The following is a 19672-nucleotide window of genomic DNA, read 5'->3' as shown; positions in this document are numbered from 1 at the left end:
TGAGGTTTTGCTGTCATCCTGCACGAACTGTTTTCTTTCAGTCAGGAAGTCCAGAAGTTGTAGAGAGGGGTGTTAAGTCCCAGTGAGGGACTTCACCAGCCTCTGAGGTATTATCATGTTGAATGCTGAGCTGAAGTCAATAAACAACAGCCTGATGTACAAGGCATCATTCTCCAGGTGGGTCAGGATGGAGTAAAGGGTCAAGACTGTGGACCAGTCTGGACGGGAGGCAAACTAGAACAGGTGAAATGTCACTGGAAAATTTGCTTTGATCCATTCCATCACCAACCACTCACAGAACTTCATTGCCGTAGACATTAGTGCCACTGGCAGTCATCGTTTAATCTGTTGTCTTGGGCACCAGGATGATGGTGGCTGCCTTGACACTTGCAGGGACAGTGGACTGCTGCAGTGCGATGTTGTAGAGGTCCATTACAAGCTTTGTCAGTTGGGATGCACAGACCTTCAGCACCCGACCAGCTGTGTTATCTTGACCTGCTGCTTTGTGTGGTTTCACCCAGTATAGGATTTTCCTCACCTTAGCCATGGATATGCAGAGTGGCTGTTCCTCAGGGTAGGTAATTTGATGATTTCCAGGATAGGCAGAGAAATTTTGGAGCTAGAACATGAGAAGTTACTGAGCAGTAACAACCCCTTTCGGTCAGGTGTCAAAAAGAAGCATTCTCAAACACCAAGCCCAATATTGCATTTCTTTATTACACACATACACACACATCTTCCATGGATCTGTGGAGTAATGAACCAAATGGTGCTAAATTCAGACAGTTTCCTACTACCAAATAAATTCATTTGGTTCCAATTTGAGACCATCTAAAGTGGACAGTGGAATTTTGCAGGAGGTTCTTCAATATCCTAATGTAACTTCAGAGAAAAGTCCAAAAAAGTGGCTGGTTTTACCATTTCCCTTGATTTTCCATGAATATTTTGCCAAATATTATGGCATGAGATTGGAAACATTCCTGAGGAATATTAACTCCAAGATTCCATATTCAAGCCAAAATTTTGGGTCTCATATCTTATAACCATATAACCACTTACAGGACAGAACAGGCCAGTTCGGCCCTACTGCAAATATTTAATACATGTTAACAAATAAAAAATTAACACTTCACCTTGTGGTATTAAAGCAGGTGAAGAGATAGGTTTCAGGAAGATATTAAAAGAATGGAGATGAAGAGATCACAGCTGAGGTGGGGAATTCCTGAACCCTGGACTTCAGGAGTTGGAGAAATAGCTGTCAATGGAGGAGTAAATTAAACCCAGCATTTGGAGGAGTGAAAATAGTTTGTGAAAGAGGGGAAGGGAGGGAAGAACAGCAATGATGGTGTGGTGTTTGTACAACTCCAAGCAGTTCCAGAGATGATGAGGAAGGCATAGGAGGCAATTGAGGAAATGTGGTTTTTAAAATTTCATTCAGACATACAACACGGTAACAGGCCATTTCAGCCTAAGAGTCCAATTCACACCCCATTATCCTCCACCCCAACTATGTTTTGAAAAGTGGGAGGAAACCAGAACTCCCGAAGAAAGCTCACATGGAACGTACAAACTCCTTACAGGCAGTGCGGGATTCAAACCCCAGTCCGGTCCCGAATGCTGGCGCTGTAAAGGTGTTGCGCTAACCACTATGCCAACCGTGATGATTTTTTTTTTTTTTTTAAATCAGTCCATTGCTCATCTGGGAGCCAAAGCAAGTCTCCAAACAGAGGCATGTTTTTCATTAGCTCAGTTATTTTGATGCAAAATTGCAGATTTCAACACAAGGTTGCACAATGCAGTGTTGCAAATTATTGTTTGCCCTACCAATGACATCCATATTGAAAGAGTGATGACGACACCACAAGTTTAAGCAGAATAAATCAGCAGTTATTCAATGCCTGGATTTTGATAGAGTGGGGAATGATCAGCAACAACTCTCCACCACAATATGGGCTTTTGTATTGGACGTGATGATTAGGGAGTTAAAATAGCACTCTGAACAAGGCACCTGGAATGCTTGTGACCCAATTATGTGCTTCATTTTCCAGATGAAGAAACTCTCAATTGGTCATACAGAATCTCAACTCAGGCATCTAACTATTAAAATTGGGGGGAGAGAGGGGATCAATTGGATTAAAAGGAAATAAAAGAAATAGAAAGGAAAATTAAATAATCTCTTGTTTTTCAATCACAACCATATAAAATGTGAAGTGGATTTTTACAGTATAATAATTAATATTCAGTTGCGGTTTGACAGCAATTAAGTTTTTAAAAAAAAAAGCACCAGCCCTAATGTTTCCCAGCTAGTTCAGTGACTCGCTGCAGCCAAACCTGCACTTTCCTGCAGTTCATCGCCCAAGTTCTCAATAGGCCCTTTTACAGAGAAAAAAATTGCTGCCCTCACGTTGCTGAACCTACCTCCATAAATCCTCCACATGCGGCTTGAAGACACCGAAATCCGATCCTTCCTCAGGCTGGTTCGCACAGGCGGAGCAGAGTGTTCCGCCTTGCTCCATCTTGTTCCGTGAATGTACTGCCATTGCATGCGGCTGGCTAGGGGGTGGGCTGGTAATATCACGATGATGCCGTCAGCCCATGACCCAGGGCCCAGTCACCGTAGCAGTAATACCACAGAAGTGCTGCAAGTCGGAGTTCCTCAGCGGGCCAGAGGGGCAGCGCTGGGCAGAAGGATCAATGGCTGTCTTCATTACCCATAATCCCCCATGCAGCAGGTGGAACTGTTCTGCATTTCTCAGAGCAGTTCCAGAAACTTGAGGGACTATGGTTAATGAAGACAGCCATTGCTCACCACGCATGTATGCCGTCATATTGAGGGGCGGTGCTACTGCACCCGTCGCCCCACCTCCATCAACTCCGGAAGATGCAATGAGGCACCACTCTTCATAAAAGTGACACCTTTTAGGCCCATTCTGTAAAAAGGTAAGTGCACATTTTGCTCTGCCAATGGAGCCAGCCTCAAAGCAGTGCCCCTCCATAAAAACACCCAGTGAGATCTCAATTCAGTTCAACTTCTGGAGGACTGCAAATTCCTGAACTTTGAATTAACCATACAGTTGGAATGCCAGAAATTTATGTTTGCTTTACTGCCTAATAGAAGCACAACCTGAGAACCTCTTTAGATTTCTCTCCCAAGATCTAGGCCATTGTCTTTGTACATGGTGTACAATGGCACAATTAGCCCAGCAATTCACACCTACCAATATGTGGCAGCAATGGTACACCATTAAAACCACACTCTACTGGTTTTCATTCAGTTAAATGAGGAGGCAATGATGTGACCTGTATCTGAACTACTGACCTGCTGCTAGCTGCTGACTGGCATGGATTACATGAATGGATCAACTGTGCTGTGGAAATACAAGGTCATGACTAAATAATTCCATTCTTAATAGAAAACCCACTTTCTAACTTTAGCCCTTGGATAGTAGTTACATGTTTTGTGATTTTTGTTCTTACAATATAGCAATGTTGCAGAGTGTAAAACTTCAAATATGGGCACAGCTTGTAGAGGTCAAATATAGGGAACTCCCAGTATGTATAAAATTCTCTTAGGCCTGAAAGCCCTCAATCTCGCATCAAGTTCTCACAGGTGGGAAAGATTGCAGCATACAGAAGGGATAGATATGATAGAGGTAGGAAAGTGGTTTCCACTGATAGGTGAGATGAGAACTCGAGGGACACTGCCTCCAGTTTGGATGAAGTATATTTAGGATCGAGATGAGGAGGAACTGCTATGCAACCCCCCCCCCCCCCCCCCCCAAGAGAGAAGTGAATCAGTAGTACTGAGAGCCTTCAAAAATCACAACAAGTTCTTTCAGATCTGGAAGAGTTTTGGAGCAAGTGCTTGACTGGGATGATGAGAGTGTGAGATTTTACATCTACAGATAATGAATGCCCTGCAATTGCTGGGGCGAGATAATAGAAATCTGAACCAGGTGTTCGCTGATAAATGTGCACGAGGAGTTTGGCTGCAGTGGGGCAGAGGCAAGTCGGAAGTGACTGTATTGACTGGAAACAATTCAAAACAGTTTCAGTTATCGAAGCCAACCATATACTGTTACAAGGATAAGACAATCAAGCAGAAACACCCAAGCTTTATTTATCACATTGCTTTATCCAAAAAGAGTGAAGAATTTAAAAAATTACTAAATTAAAATATAACTGCAGTTTCCTATATAGTTAGGCTGATGTTCACTCTCCATTAGGAAGAGAGAGCCAGACACAACGCATAATCTCTCTTCCTTCCCAACTGACCAAAGGCCAGGGTACTGGGCTTTCTATTTGTTTCTTCTTTGACACAATAATTGTAAAGTCTAATATATTTTCCAGAGATAGCTTTGAAATTCCTGTAACTGCTGTCCAATTTAATTAGCTAATTCAATGCTTGGATCCAAAATTCGATCTCAACCAGGCAAGCAGTGGAAGTGCTGTGGTGCCAGAGTTGTAGGGAATTAGATTCCAAAATAAGCAACAATTAGATGAATATCTATTGGCATGCTCAACCATTGGCAGAGCTCGCAACTTATGATGTAAAATATCTCAGATCTAACATGCTCTGAAAGAGCAAAAATTGTTTGTCAAACTTATTTGCCTACCCAGGGTGCGGAACAAGCATTAGATGAGTCAGACCAAAAAATATCAACGTTATGAAATGGCTCATACATGTTACAAAAAGGCTTCAGTGCTGTTCCTGCAAACAAGTGGAAGAACAAGATTAGTGTCCTGAAGACAGCCACACTTGAACCATGTCATAAGTGGTGCAGTTCTTCAGCTTCTCCTTGGTTTTCAGCCATCTCTTGTCTGGCACAGCCCCAGTTACACTGATGTTGGTTGTCAGATATCGTGTTAAGGCCATCAACACAACAAATGTACAAGGAAAACTGACAATGAATTAAAAACAGGAATTCACTAAAGCCAACATAAGTAAGAAAACAATTAGAAAAATAATGACCCAAAGTTACCATTCTGAAAGCTTCCACCTAATTTCTAAAAAAAAATGTGAGTAAACTAGAAAGGCTTTAGACATCATTTCCAAAGCACTTGCTGATTAGAAATGTTGTCATTAGCCTGTTTTTCACATCATTGTTTATGAGATGTGAAATGAACTTGCAATGCTGGTATCCTAGCTTGCCTGAACCAAGGAGGTGTTGGGTGTGTAAAAAATAGCTAAATAAGATAAACTCCAAGAAAGAACGTGGGTTGTTACAAACCCAATGGTCAATCTGTAGTGGCTGAACACATTAGAACACAGAAGGGTATCGAGTCCTCACTGGGACTCTACACGCCTCCTTGTAACTGAATTCTGGACTCTCTAATTTGTCCAGGTCGGTAGCAGAACGTCGAGCACCGACATGTTGAGCACTGGCACACTTCAGGGCTGTGTGCTCTCCACTCTGGTTCATGACCCACGAATGCATGGCCAGTTCCAGCTCTAACAGTATCAACAAGTTTGCAAATGACACAGTGTAGTCGGCCTCATCAGCAACAACGATGAGACGCACTACAGAGAAGAGGTGGAAAATCTCGTGAAATGGTGTGAGAATAACAATCAGTCTCAACCTGGACAAGACAAAGGAGATGATCATGGACTTCAGGAAGACCAGGCATGATCACCCTCCACCACACATCCCTGTCGTGGAAATAGTGGAGAGCAGAGTTCATTTAACTGTGGACACTCATCATCTTCTCACTTGTCAGGAAGGCACAAAACCGACTGCAATTCCTGAAAAGACTGAAGCGGGCAAGGCTAATGGCCACCATCACGTCAATCTTCTAAAGGACCTGCATCCTGACCGGCTGCATCATACTGTGGTATGGTTGCTGCAGAGAAATGAATTGGAGGTCAATCCACAGGACCATAAAAATGGAAGAGAGGATCACTTGGAGTCTCCTTCCCATTCACCCAACTCCCCAAAATCAACAAGATTTATCTGTGTGTGTGTGTGTGTGTGTGTGTGTGTGTGTGTGTGTGTGTGTGTGTGTGTGTGTGTGTGTGTGTGTGTGTGTGTCACACTTGTCCTGCATTTGTATTGATTGTTTGTAAGTGTGTTATGTCTGGTTGTGTGTCTGCAAGTTTTGCACAGAGGACCGGAGAATCCTGTTTTGTCGGGTTGTACTTGTGCAATCAGATGACAATAAATTTGACTTGACTTGAAATACAGACTGATGAGAGCTAACTTTGGCTTGTAAAGTGTTTGTCATACCTGACAGATATTTTTGAAGTATCCAAAGAAGCAAACAGGAAATATATATGGTTATATTTTATTAAATTATTTCTGGAAAATCAGTTTCATGCAAAAAAACAGTTTACTAAGATTAAAAAGTCATAGAATCAAAGAAAAGGAAATTACTGATCCCATTGGAAGATTCATTCAGAAGACAAAAGAGAAAATTCTTACGAGCTCAGAGGACCCCAAAACCCAGCATCAATAGAAATTCACCAAGACTAATAGCTACTTAAACATAAGTTAATTTGCTTTAAACATAAAAACAGGATCAAACTTTAACTTATTACTATTAACTTAACCCCCTTCTAATTCTAAGTGTACGTGTTTGCAATGTGTACAAATTCAGAAAAGTTCTTTGATTCACAGTCCAATCTCACTTCTCCAAGTTCACCAGTATCAGGCAATTCTTATACTGTGCGCAGAATTTAACATTTATGAATTTTCACCAGACTCTGGTGCTTAAAATGAAATGGTAACCGCTCAGGAAAGTTCTTGTTGGTTTCAGAGAGATTTGTTGTTCGTTGGACACACACAAACTGATTTACTTCCATCGGTCACTTCAGTGTCTTGCCAAAGAAATTTGTCCCATCAGGGTTTTCCAAATGATTACCTCTTCTTCCAGGTCACCACAGAGTTCTTTTTGTTTATTTCAGGTGAAACACTCTAGCTAGCCATTTCCTCTTGTATGGACCACAAGGGTTTTCAACAGGCTGAACTCAGAACTCACAACCCATCTTCAAAATAGGATTTAAGCAAGCTACCCACTTCCAAAAGCCACTGCAGACCTCAAAATGAATTCTCTCTCTCTTACAGAAAGATTTTTTTGGTCTCTTCTCTTTGCTTGCAAAACCACACGACCTTCTTAGAGCAGCAAACTGCAACCAGACAGATTGTGACACCAGACCCAAACTTCTGAGTCTGTTTATCTGTTGCTTTCAAAACAATAATCCATTACTCCACACATCATGTCCAATTAACACCTACTTGTGAAGTCTCTTGAGTTCAGGTTCTTCTATTTGCACCTCCTTGTGAAAACCTTTAGCAAAGCCTTTTTCATTGTCCCTACAAAGGCCCTGGGCCCGGAGTGTCTGGTTTGAGCAAAGCTCTTGCATTTTAAATGAGATCTGTTTTGTGAAGTGTTCGTGTTTGTTTATGACCTAAACTCTAAACCCCCCCCCCCCACAATCTGTCTCCTCCAAAGACATATCAATACATAATATAAAATATAATATCATCCCATCGCAACAAGGAGAATAGATGATCAGTTCAAATGGAAGGCAGTTATTTTCAGGACTCTGTCTACGTGGTCTTAACAATTTATTTTATTATTTATGACTTAAACAATATAATAAAGACATTTATTCAAATTTGCCAAGAATAAACATTGGTGGCATTTAAATTATTGAGCCACAAACTGAAATCTTTCATAAGGAGGGACACAAGGTGAAAAGGGGGGCATGGAAATGGAACAGATTAAACATCTGCTCGGAAAGGAAAGGACTTTGCCGCTAGGCTTTGCTATATAGTTGCCAAGCAACACAAGATCTTGGGAGTCATTTGGAGACAGCCTAGAATTACCTAGATCAATGCAAAAAATTTACAATGCTTTCAGAGCATTTCTTGCTTGGACATGATTGTGTTTGACTCAGTCTTCTTTCTCCCACTGAAACTACTGGGTGAGCACACTGACAAGACAGATATGGGTGGCAGTGCTAGCACCTGTGAATAAAGCAACTCAGCCTCTTGTTTGCTGAAGCTGCCGGGTGAAGCACGCACACACAGACTGACCGTCTGACTGACTGCCTTCTGACCAACTGACTAACCTGTTCAAAACTGAGTGCGATGGGTTCTTCAACTGCTCTAGCATGTGCCTTCAGCTCTCCCAATTGGTTGACAACAGTGGGCACACTCTCCACGAGCCCACTGGCTTCCAGTGCATGGCTCTCGTGCTTCTGTTAACTGTCATTTCTCCCAGTGCTGCTTCAGCGCTTCCCACGCAGCTGTCAGTTTTCCCAGCGTTCACAGCAGCGCACAATCCCCTCCCTTTCTCCCCCGCCGTAGGTCCAGTCCTGTCCCTGGTTCAAAAATAAAATTGTCCAGGATCCATAACACACATTTCTCGCAAGCACAAGGACACTCATTTTACTTCAAGTTTTCATGACAGGCAGTGAATGTCATGTCTCCTTCTGTTACCTTTTCAGTATTGTCTGCATTATTTATTATTTTCCATAAAATTTAAACCAACTTTTGAGCTGACCCCTGTCAGAAGTGCTTTCATTTTGTAACAGCTAATTTTTGTTACTTTCAGAAATAATTTTACCCATTATAGTGATATGTTTCCTCCATTGTATGTAGTTATTGTTGACTACTGTATTTACGAAGCTGGTCCACCCACTGATGACTCGTGTTTGAATGCATTTTCAAACAAAAGCATGAGACCAAGAAAGCCAAAACAACATTTCAAGACCATATGCAACAAAAAGAAAGATAAACCCTTTAAGATAATGTTGAGAGAAGGCCAATGCTCAAAGAGATCATTACTGAAGATCACTTAAATTAGAAAAGGGTGTTCTTGCATCATATAAGGCAAGTGAATTTATTGCTACAAGTGGAAATACTCATAGCATCCCTGAGTCTTTTATTTTGCCTTCAGTGTCCATAATAATATGACGTCATGAACTTAAAATGCCAAAGAAACTATTCAGGTAATTCCTTTGAGTAATTCCACTGTTTTGAGAAGAAATGATGAGATGCCAAGGGACATTGTTTTTCAATGTAATTTAATTACAGCCCAAGAAATTCTCTTTACAATTAGACAAATCTACTCTGCAAGCGAACAGTGCCCTTCTCATGGCTTATGCCAGATTCTGGAATGACAATGAGCTAATGGAAGAGATGTTGTTTACTGTAAGGATTAAAACAGATGCTAAGGGACTGACTATTTTCCGAGAAGTTAAGAATTACATAAAGGAGAAAAGTGCTCCATTCAAGAACACAGTTGCCCGTGCAACTGATAGTGCCATTTCATTGGTCAGACGATACAGAGAGTTCATCACACATCTCAAAAATGTTATACCTTTAGTCTTTACTGCTCATTGTGTAATTAATAGGGAGTGGTGAAAAACTTGGAGAATGTTTAAATGCTCCACTTTTAATTGTCATAAAGACTCTAAACTTTATAAAATCTCATCCCCTCCAAGCTCATCTATTCCGGCAGCTGTGTGAAGAAAATGACAGACATTTTCAGACCCTGCTGCTGCATACCGAGGTGAGGTGGCTGTCCAAAGGAAATTATCCCCGTCATTTTGATGCACTCTGGCACATGATTGTTTCCTTTCTAACTCAATTCATTCAACAAGACTTTGCAGAGTAAGTACACAATAACTTCATTGATAATAAGAAAGCCGTTGTTTCTTTCCTTAAAAAGATCAAAGTCTTTTGGAGCAATATCTGACATGGGAATCTTTACCATTTCCAAATGCAGAGGCACTGAAAGAGGACGGCATTACTGTTTATGTGAAACAACAAAAGCAAATATACGCAGATCTGCAGGAAAGATTTAATGACTTGTTAAACCTCAATATCCCATATTGGATATTAGATCCATTTGAGGAACAACCCACTGATGGTAATGCAAAAATTCAAGAGTAGTTGATTGATCTTCAGTGATTATATCTGCAAATTCAATTAATTTAAGAAATATTTTTTGGGTGAAGAGTGACCTGCCGAATACATTTCCAAAACTTTGAGGAAAGGCTGAAATATTTTTCATTGCCTTCCCCTCAACATACCAAGCTGAATGTGGATTCAGCAAGGTAGTTTCCTTGACCATGATGTCACAACAAGAGATGATGTTCAACTATCACTATCCAGTTTGGAGCCTGACATCAAAAAACTTGCACAGGAATCTCCCCCCAATTTTCATTTAACAAGAATTCTTTTTTGTCCTTTTTATTAAATTTTCGCATCCTTGCAGTTATGCTCAAGTTTCCCCAGTGACACACTGTGTACAAATCATTGCGTGCCAATATTTTGAAATTTTTTTGTAATATGTTTGGCCATATTTTTTTTCTTTCCTGCATGTTTGATAAGAATGAACTCCTATTTGTCTGTTCTGGAATCACGAGCCACAGTTGTTTATGCTCAGAATAAAAACATAGCTTTCTTTTCACCTCGCATAACAAACGTTTTTTTATTGAGTCAGAAGGGCAGAAGTACGGAAGAAACCAGCTAAACTTGAATGCTTTTCAGAAGGAAGGGGGCCCATTAACTTTGAGCAGAGTTCAAAGGGAGCCATAGCCAAAAAGGCTGACAATGTCTGACCAATGTCTGACATGGTAGAATGGTATAAAGCATGATTAAAGATGACCATAAGAACGTTTATTGGTAAAATTGGATAGCTGGAATATCTGAAGCTGCTACAAGAAGTTCTAGTTAGTCCTGAGCTGGAAAACTTTGGACATTTCTGGGAAACGCAACTTAAAAATCACTCTGCATAGGACACTGCTGTGTTCCAAGAATGGATTATCTAAATAGATTATGAAACTTAGGCTTCAGTTCCCTTAAATATGAAAGGTCAGTGGGGATTCAATTGAAGCTTAGCAGATTTGACAGGACAAATAGAGGCATTTTCTGTCATTCGGGATGGCCAGAACAAGAGGACATAATTTTAAAATCTGAACCAAATCATTTAGAATCAGCATTAGTAAAGACATTAAAGTATGGACCTCATTTGCTAGCTCAATCATCTCTTTACAATCCTAAAAGCCATGGCTATTTGCGACCCAAAGGTATTATGAATTACAGAGCCATGTTTTAGCAATAGAACAAAGATCAACCAATAGCTGAATGAATGACAAAATTGGTGTGAGAAGCTGAATGATCTAATTACTGAACGTTCAGATGACACCGCAACAATGCAACACAAAGTGCTGAAATCCACATTTTGACACAAAATTTCATCAATCCTCATGTCTGAAAATGAAAACGAGATGTCAGAATTCTATCAGGTATAAAGAAGGACTGAAAACATCCCCCCTATTTGATCTGTAGTAAATGCAATTTCATTGCACAACATGTTTGAGTCCAATTCAGCTTTGCAACCCTTGATCTGGTGAATAATGAAGGGCACACAATGAATGTGCAAGGATGGAGGGTGGAAAATGGGGGACTGGATGGAGGGGGATCTCTGCAGTGGATGAGTGAACAATTGAAGATGACTTCTTGCCCAGAGCTCCATACATTTCAGCTGCTAAAATATGATTGTTGTTTTTGTACAAGAAATAGTGCAGTTGTGATAGGAAATGGAAAAGCCTTGATTTCATTGCTCAGTTTTACAGTGGGAAATGGAAAGGTTTGTTCCAAATGACTGCATGAAAGGAAGGCTTTATAAGATGTGCCACAGAGGGCATTCTAAGGTGCAACAGTGAATCATTTGGTTAAAGTTATCTGAAGATATCATCAATTTGGAGCAGAATTAACACGAAACCACAACACAAATACAAATGTAATTTGCTTTAGTTTTGTACCATTTTCTGCAAAGATAGAAGCTTTAAGAGCTGCCAGAGGAAACTTTTAGACATGGAAAGGAACCGTTTAGAGGCAAATAGAACTAATTTAATTGGCATGGACAAGTTAGGCCAAGAGACTTGACTCAGGGTTGTATAACTCTATGATGACTAAAATTAACTGAGTCTATCTTGTAACGTTCTTCACAAATTAACTTACTCACTGCACTGGGCACTGAAAGTTGATAAGCTTACCAATCAGGTTTATAAATTTTCTTGACTGATTATCTCAAAATAAGTTGCCCTGGAAAGTTGAATATAGCTGTCTTTGTAACAAATACCCTCAAGTTCTGTGGCCTTGTTGAGATTTACAGTTAAATCTCAGTGTTATTTAAGCAGATTAATATCTAGGTCATACCCTTAATCCAATGATTTGTTATCCATAGACAGATCAAAATAGTTTATCAAGATATACACCTTAACTATTTTGCTCTTTTTAAAATATTGCATACAACACTATACGAGTCCATCACTAATAACTGTGATGTATATTAAGTGAACACAGATTCAACCGAATGTTCATGTTCGTGTTATGGTGAGGCTACAACATTCGGCTTTCACATTTCCCTCACTAGGGAGAGGTTATTGCCTCTCTTGGTCACCTCTGCTGGGATGTAACCATTTGGACATCAATTGAAACCACAAGACTCAATTATGCTTCCATTGTATGAATGAAAATGGTTGCCTATACCAGAACATGAAAACTTTTTGTGAAAAATAACTACTGAAGGTGTGTGAACATTTGTCAACCAGCACTGATCAAAACATGCAGTGGACAAAATCAAATGAACATTTTGGAACAGAACTTGATCCCTATTAACTTAACATGTCACCTCAGAGGAAAACTAATATAGTGGAATGCAGCGCAGCCTTGGGTGCAATAGCCAGTTCAATGTAACACTGTATGGATATGGCTGTGCAGTGTTTGTCAATTCTGATTCTACACTTAGATGCAATCCCTTCCCACTTGTCCTGGGAGCAACAAAAGCAACAGAATTACCTCCTTCAGATCCACTGAAACAGCACTGAGCCGTTCATTTTCAGACTGGACATTGACCACCACGGTCCTGACTTGCTTTATATCGGTTTGTAGCTCCAGGATCTTACTAAGATAATACGCTTCCTTCGATGCAGACTCTTGCAGAAGAGTTTCCTCACGGGTCTCACCATCTTCTGCAACTTTGCGGTGGTTGGAATATGCTTGTCCAAATGCCTGAAAAATAAACACAATGATACATTTAATCCATTTTGAATGCTTGGACACAAAGTTATTAAGGATTGCTGCAATCAGGTATAAAGAGCTTTCATGCCTAATTACTAATCAATGATATATAAAATACAATTCTTCCTCTCTCAAAAAAAATTACAGCAACAAACCCAAAATAGGCAGTTAAACAAAGACCTTATACTGGCTGGACCAAGAAAATTATTTGTGGTTAAAAATGGTGAGGCAATCAGTGCCAATAGTGCAAGTGTGGACACCAACTTCTTACAAATGCAAATATTCAGCTAAGCATCATTGTGAAAATATTCATATAAACCGCTTTTTAAAATAAATAAATAAATAGATAAATAATCAGAATTGTGCACAAAAAGCAAGGCAGTGTCTTTGGTTCATTGATTATTCAGGAATCTAACGGCAGCAGGGAAAAAGCTGCCCTTGTGCCGCTGAGTGCTCATCTTCAGGCTCCTGTATCTTTTCCCCGATGGTAGCAGAGTGAAGAGGGCATGGCCTAAATGATGGGGGTCTTTGAGGGTAGAGGCTACTTTTTTAAGCATGGCCTCATGTAGATGTCCTCAATGGAATGGTCACAGGCTGAGTTAACAACCTTGTGGAGTTTTTTCTTGTCCTGAGAGTTGGTGCCTCCATACCAGAAAGTGATGCAACCAGCCAGAATGTTCTTCATAGTACTCCAGTAGAAGTTTTCGAGAGTCTTCGGTGACATACTGAATCTCCTCAAGCACCTCACTATGTATAGCCGCTGGCGAGCCTTCTTTGGGATTGAATCGACATGGAGGCTCCAGGACAGATGTTGACACCCAGGAATTTGAAGTTCTTGACCCACTTCATCACTGAGCCCTGTATGAGAACTGGATTGTATCCCCCTGCCTTCCTCCTGAACTCCACGATCATCTCCTCAGTTTTGCTAATGTTGAGTGCAACATTGTTGGCATGACACTACTCAACGAGCTGATCCATCTCCCTCCTGTACACTTCCTCATTGCCGTTTGTGATTCTGCCAACAACTGTGGTGTCATTGACAAATTTTAGATGGCTTTGGAATTGTGTCTGGCCACACAGTCATGAGTAGAGCAGTGGGCTAAGCACGCATCCTTAAGGTGAGCCTGTGTTGATAATCAGTAGTCGATAAAGAGCAACCATATGTGTGAGTTGCTGTTTTCGAGGTGATCCAGAGCTGAGTGGAGAGTCAGCAATATTGTGTATCCTGAGGAGCAATTGTGACAATAGGCAGATTGAAGTGGATCCAGACCTTTGCTTCGGACATGTTAATTCTGGCCGCGCCCAGCCTCTCAAAGCATTCCATCGACGTAGAAGTTAGCGCTAGTCGTTGAGGCAGCTCACAAGGATCTTCTTAGGCACCGGTTTGATTGATGCCCTTTTGAAGTGGGAGGAACCTCTGACTGTAGCAGTTGAGAGGTTGAAAATATCTGTAAACACTCCAGCTAGTTGGTTGGCGCAGATTTTCAGTACCCTGCTTTGTGCGGGTTCATCCTCTTGAATGATGTTCTGAAGTCTGATATCACAGAGTCCTCAGCCTTTGCAGGGATTCTAGTAGACACTGTTTGGTTCTCCTTCTCAAAATGGGTATAGAAGGTGTTCAGCTCATCAGGTAATGAGGCATCACAGCTATCTATGGTGTTTTCCCTCACTTTGTAGGGTGTAATGGCCTCCACTCCCTGCCATAGCTGGCGTGTATCTGTCTCTAGCTTCCTCCAGAATTGCCATTTTAGTTTAGAGTTAGCCTTCTGCAGATTGTACCTGGAATTCTTGTAAAGATCCCGATCACCGGCCTTAAATGCCCTTATTCTCAGCCTCAGCAGGTTGCGAATCCTCTGATTCCACCAAGGCCTTTGTTTGGGAAACACCCGTGCTTTGGCACACACTCGTTCACACAGATCTCAATGAAGTCGGTGATAAGTTTTTGAATATGTTCCAATCCACCAATTCAAAGCAGTTCTGCAGATACCTCCTCTATCTCCCTTGACCACACTTTTGCCATCTTCACTACTGGTGCTGTAGTCCTCAGTCTCTGCTGTACGCCGGGAGTAGAAGTATAGCCAGGTGATCAGACTTGCCGAAGTGCGGTCCTGGTATGGCTTGGTAGGCGTTCTTTATGGTGGTGTAGCAGAGGACGAGTGTGTTGGCTCCCATGGTCACATGTGGTGCGTTGGTGGTCGTTTGTCAGCAACTTCTTCGGGTTGGTCTGAGGAAGATATCAGGAAGGTATCAGGATGTGCTGTCTCACATCTGTTAATCACAATGTTCAGTCCCTCCAGTGCCAGCTTGACATTAGCTTGGGGCAAAATGTACACTGCGACCAGGATGATGCAGTGAACTCCCTCAGCAGGTAGACTTGGTGGCACTTAATCGTCAGATGTTCCAGGTCGGAGGAGCAGGACTGGGACATAACCGTCACGTTATCCAAAAGTTGTGTCCATCTTTGCCAACTTTACCTGAAAGGTGCCATTAGTATCTTGCTGAGGGATTCTTCACTGAAACCCCTGAAAGGTCACAGTGTTGTTTTAATTTGTGACTAGTACCAATGAAACATATTAGAAAATGTTATGGCTTGTCCAAGCACATTTTTAATGGCCTGATGCATCTTACATATTGCTAAATACTGTCAGCTGTGGGTTACAGGAGGATACTCTTGCTCAATCAATAGATTGCATGTTCAGGTCCACTCCAATACTTGTGTGAATAACCCTATCTTGCTGTTCCACACAGTGCTGAGGGAGTGCTACATTCTCAGAATTGCCATCATTTGGATGGCAAGAAAACCTAGGACCTTAGTGGGAAACAAGAAATTCCACAGCACAGATTTGAAGCGTGGAAGTTATCCCTTCTTCCTTCACATTTTGTAAACAAGTTGTCTGGTCATTATCAAGTTGCTGTTTGAGTGTTTTCTGGGTGAACTGCTTGCCGTGTACATTACAACCGGAACTCCTTCAAAAGCAATTTATTGGTTGCAAAGTGCTTTGGGGCTTCAAAAAGAAACAGCTTACTTTCTAAACAACTAATTCAGAAAAATCACTTTTATTAGTTAATAATTTATCTATTGTTAGGTATTTCTTCTTTGGCTTGGCTTCGCGGACGAAGATTTATGGAGGGGGTAAAAAGTCCACGTCAGCTGCAGGCTCGTTTGTGGCTGACAAGTCTGATGCGGGATAGGCAGACAAGGTTGCAGCGGTTGCAGGGGAAAATTGGTGGGTTGGGGTTGGGTTTTTCCTCCTTTGTCTTTTGTCAGTGAGGTGGGCTCTGCGGTCTTCTTCAAAGGAGGTTGCTGCCCGCCGAACTGTGAGGCGCCAAGATGTACGGTTTGAGGCGATATCAGCCCACTGGCGGTGGTCAATGTGGCAGGCACCAAGAGATTTCTTTAGGCAGTCCTTGTACCTTTTCTTTGGTGCACCTCTGTCACGGTGGCCAGTGGAGAGCTCGCCATATAACACGATCTTGGGAAGGCGATGGTCCTCCATTCTGGAGACGTGACCCATCCAGCGCAGCTGGATCTTCAGCAGCGTGGACTCGATGCTGTCGACCTCTGCCATCTCGAGTACTTCGACGTTAGGGATGAAAGCGCTCCAATGGATGTTGAGGATGGAGCGGAGACAACGCTGGTGGAAGCGTTCTAGGAGCCGTAGGTGGTGCCGGTAGAGGACCCATGATTCGGAGCCGAACAGGAGTGTGGGTATGACAACGGCTCTGTATACGCTTATCTTTGTGAGGTTTTTCAGTTGGTTGTTTTTCCAGACTCTTTTGTGTAGTCTTCCAAAGGCGCTAAAGGTAAAACACTCTCCCATGTCTTTTTATGCTATCCAGAATTTGCGAACCCCTCAGCAGATCCCAACAGTCACCAAGCAAAACAGTCTGGTTCCAGAACTAATGGGAAAGGCACAAGAGACTGCAATTCTACAGTTGCTGAAATCTGGGCCAAAGAACAAGCTGCTTTAGGAGCTCTGTGGGTCAAGAAGTTGTACGAGGGAAAGGAACTATCGATGCTTCAGGTCATCTTGCATCAGGACTGGGAGTTGAGCAGAAAGATAGATGGTGTTTAAAAAAAATTGGAGGGAAGAGGGGGAAAAAGCAGAAAGCCAGTAGGTGATCAGTAGACTGAGAGGGAAAGAAAGAATGATTGACAGGTAGGGATGTTGGGAGACAGAGGGGTGGGGTGAGAGGTGGAAATTGACAGATTATTTAAAGGACAGGTGGAGCCAGGTTTTTGGGGGGGGGGGGGGCAGAGAGGAATGGGTAATCCTGGAGACAGCTGCTGGAGAATGATAGAAGGGAATACAAAGGCTACCAATGCTGGAATGTGATTAGTAAGGCAGGTGATAATGGAAACCATTTGGGGAGAGGGGAAAGGAAAATAGAGCTGAATGGGAGAAGGATCGGATGAGTTTTATATATATGGATAGTACGTGGATAGAATTAGGAAGGAGAAAAAAAATGGGTGACCAGACAGCTGGATGGCAGTTATGAGGAAAGGGACAAAAATGTGAGGCCTGGAGATACAAAGGAGATTAGAGTGACCGGAAGTAGAAACTTCCATGGGCATTAATCCTTTAGTTTATGTTGGGCACACACTGGAAATGGAGAAGACAGAGGGTGGTCAGATGTGGGGGGGGGGGGGGGGTGGTGGTGGTTGAAATGGCAACTGGGAGCTCTTGGAACAAGGTGCTCTACAAATCAGTTGTACAGCCTACACAGTCCCGCCCATGGAGAGCAGGTTGCATTGGGAACACCAAGTTCAGTAGGCAAAGATGGATGTAGAGCACGTGAATCCTCGCTTCACCTGGAAGGTGGTGAGTAAGGAAGTATAAGAATGAGTTTTGAATAATTATTGCAGATCTTTTACTGAAGATCCCTTTTACTGAATCCAAGTGGTCCTGAGGATTCATTATGATTTATTAACTCTACAAAGAGTTCTCAGAGACCACAATCACCAACATGAGCAGCATTGAGAATCACAGTTCCTGACTACAAAGGGCAGCTATTCATTACACAACAGACAGAACAACTCTGCTGTGGCTCAAAGCGCATCTTCAAATATCACCAGTCAAGCCCATTAAATATTTGAGATTGGAGAATTTACTGCCAATCATTTAGTGCAAGAGCCATGCAGTGAACATTGTGTGCTGGTTTCCATCTGAAGAATTTGGGGTCTCTGAATGTAGCTTCTGGCTCTCCCATATACAATAATAAAACACATTTAGGATTGCGGGACATCCAGCCGTTTGTACCACACTAGCAATAGAAATGTAAAATAATTGTGTTGGTCTCAGAGGCAGTTGTTTTCTATCTGTACACGTGATGGCAGTTAAGTTTGGTGACGTAACTGCAGTAAAAATAAATGTACGTGCATTAGAACTCACAGAATGAGCAACATGATCATAAATCAGGAAATGAGAAAGAGTTGGATATCAGTCCAGTGCATAGAAAAATAAAGCAAACAAACAGGCCCTTTGGCCCATGATGCCAATTTCCACTTACCCCAGCTGCATGCACATGATCTGTATTCCTTCATCTCCTGCCTGTTCCTGAACCTGTCCAACTGCCTTTTAAATGTTACATTCGATAGTGGTTTCACCATCTTGCCCCCACCCCCACTCTTAGCAGTACCTTCACTAGGTAACTCTCCCTGGTCCCATCATTACAGGATGAGCATAAGGCTGAACCAATTCCGCATTCGCCCATGCAAAATCAGTATCAAAGAGGCAATCATCATCGACTGGTAAAGCCTGCAAAACAATAATATAAATAGTACACGTGCAAGGTTTCCAAGAAAGTGATACCTAAACCAAGAACAATTTAGTCTCCAGTGAGTGGAATCACCCAGAATGAAAAGTCCAGGTAACACCTACATAAGGTTTTGTCAGCAACAAAGAGGCAATTCCAAGCGAAGTTAGAGACAGTCAGATAATCACCAGCTATGGCAGAGAGTGCAGGCCACTACTCCCCACAAGACAAAGCTGACATCATAAATGGCTGTGATGCTGAACACCTTTTATACTTGCTTTCCTTTTCCAATATTTTTATTGAAATTCCACATCAAAACAAAAAATAGAGAATACACACTAATACATATTCAATTAAATTAGACATACTGCACTCTGACAGGATAATTAAGCCCTTCGAGTCTTTGCCGCCCAAATTATTCCCCATTAACCATTATTGAAGGGTGGGAGGAAATTGGAGTCCCCAGAGAAAACCCACGCAGTCATGGGGAGAATGTACAAACTCCTTACAGACAGCATGGGATTCGAACCGAGGACGTGTCCCGATTGTTGGTGCTATAAAAGCGTTGCGCTAACCACTACGTATATTAAAAGTCAAAATATTTAAAAAGTACAGAATACTACACTCAGATTTTACTATTTCATCCACAGTACTCCGCATTCCTAATCAAGCAAATTATATTAAGTAATATTTTATTATAAAACAAAAATCTAATCCCATTACCAAAACCAAAGCTGTTTGGCAAAGAAAAAAAAATCCCTGTCACAGTAATAAATGACTTTATTAGCCAACACTTCTGCATTAATACCAAATCAAATATTTTCAAAGTAATTCAAAAAGGGTCCCCACAGAGTTTGAAAATTTAAATTCAAATCCGA

At 41.7% G+C, this 19672-nt stretch overlaps 1 protein-coding gene across 8 annotated transcripts in view; it reads right to left on the bottom strand.

The window, feature by feature from the left end:
- The window catches only part of bicd1a (bicaudal D homolog 1a), a 178998-nt gene that overhangs the window by 93972 nt on the left and 65354 nt on the right, over window positions 1-19672 (bottom strand). For all 8 annotated transcript variants that reach the window (XR_011346592.1, XR_011346593.1, XR_011346594.1 and 5 more), the window contains exon 2: window positions 12816-13028. Coding sequence is in view for 5 of the 8 variants with exons in the window: in XM_069903451.1 (XP_069759552.1) it covers window positions 12816-13028 (213 nt within the window). In the remaining 3 variants the exon portion in view is untranslated. The remainder of the gene's footprint in view (window positions 1-12815; window positions 13029-19672) is intronic.

This window comes from Narcine bancroftii, chromosome 11 (assembly GCF_036971445.1).
Source record: "Narcine bancroftii isolate sNarBan1 chromosome 11, sNarBan1.hap1, whole genome shotgun sequence".
NCBI lineage: Eukaryota > Metazoa > Chordata > Chondrichthyes > Torpediniformes > Narcinidae > Narcine > Narcine bancroftii.
This window is presented reverse-complemented; position numbering and strand designations above follow the sequence as displayed.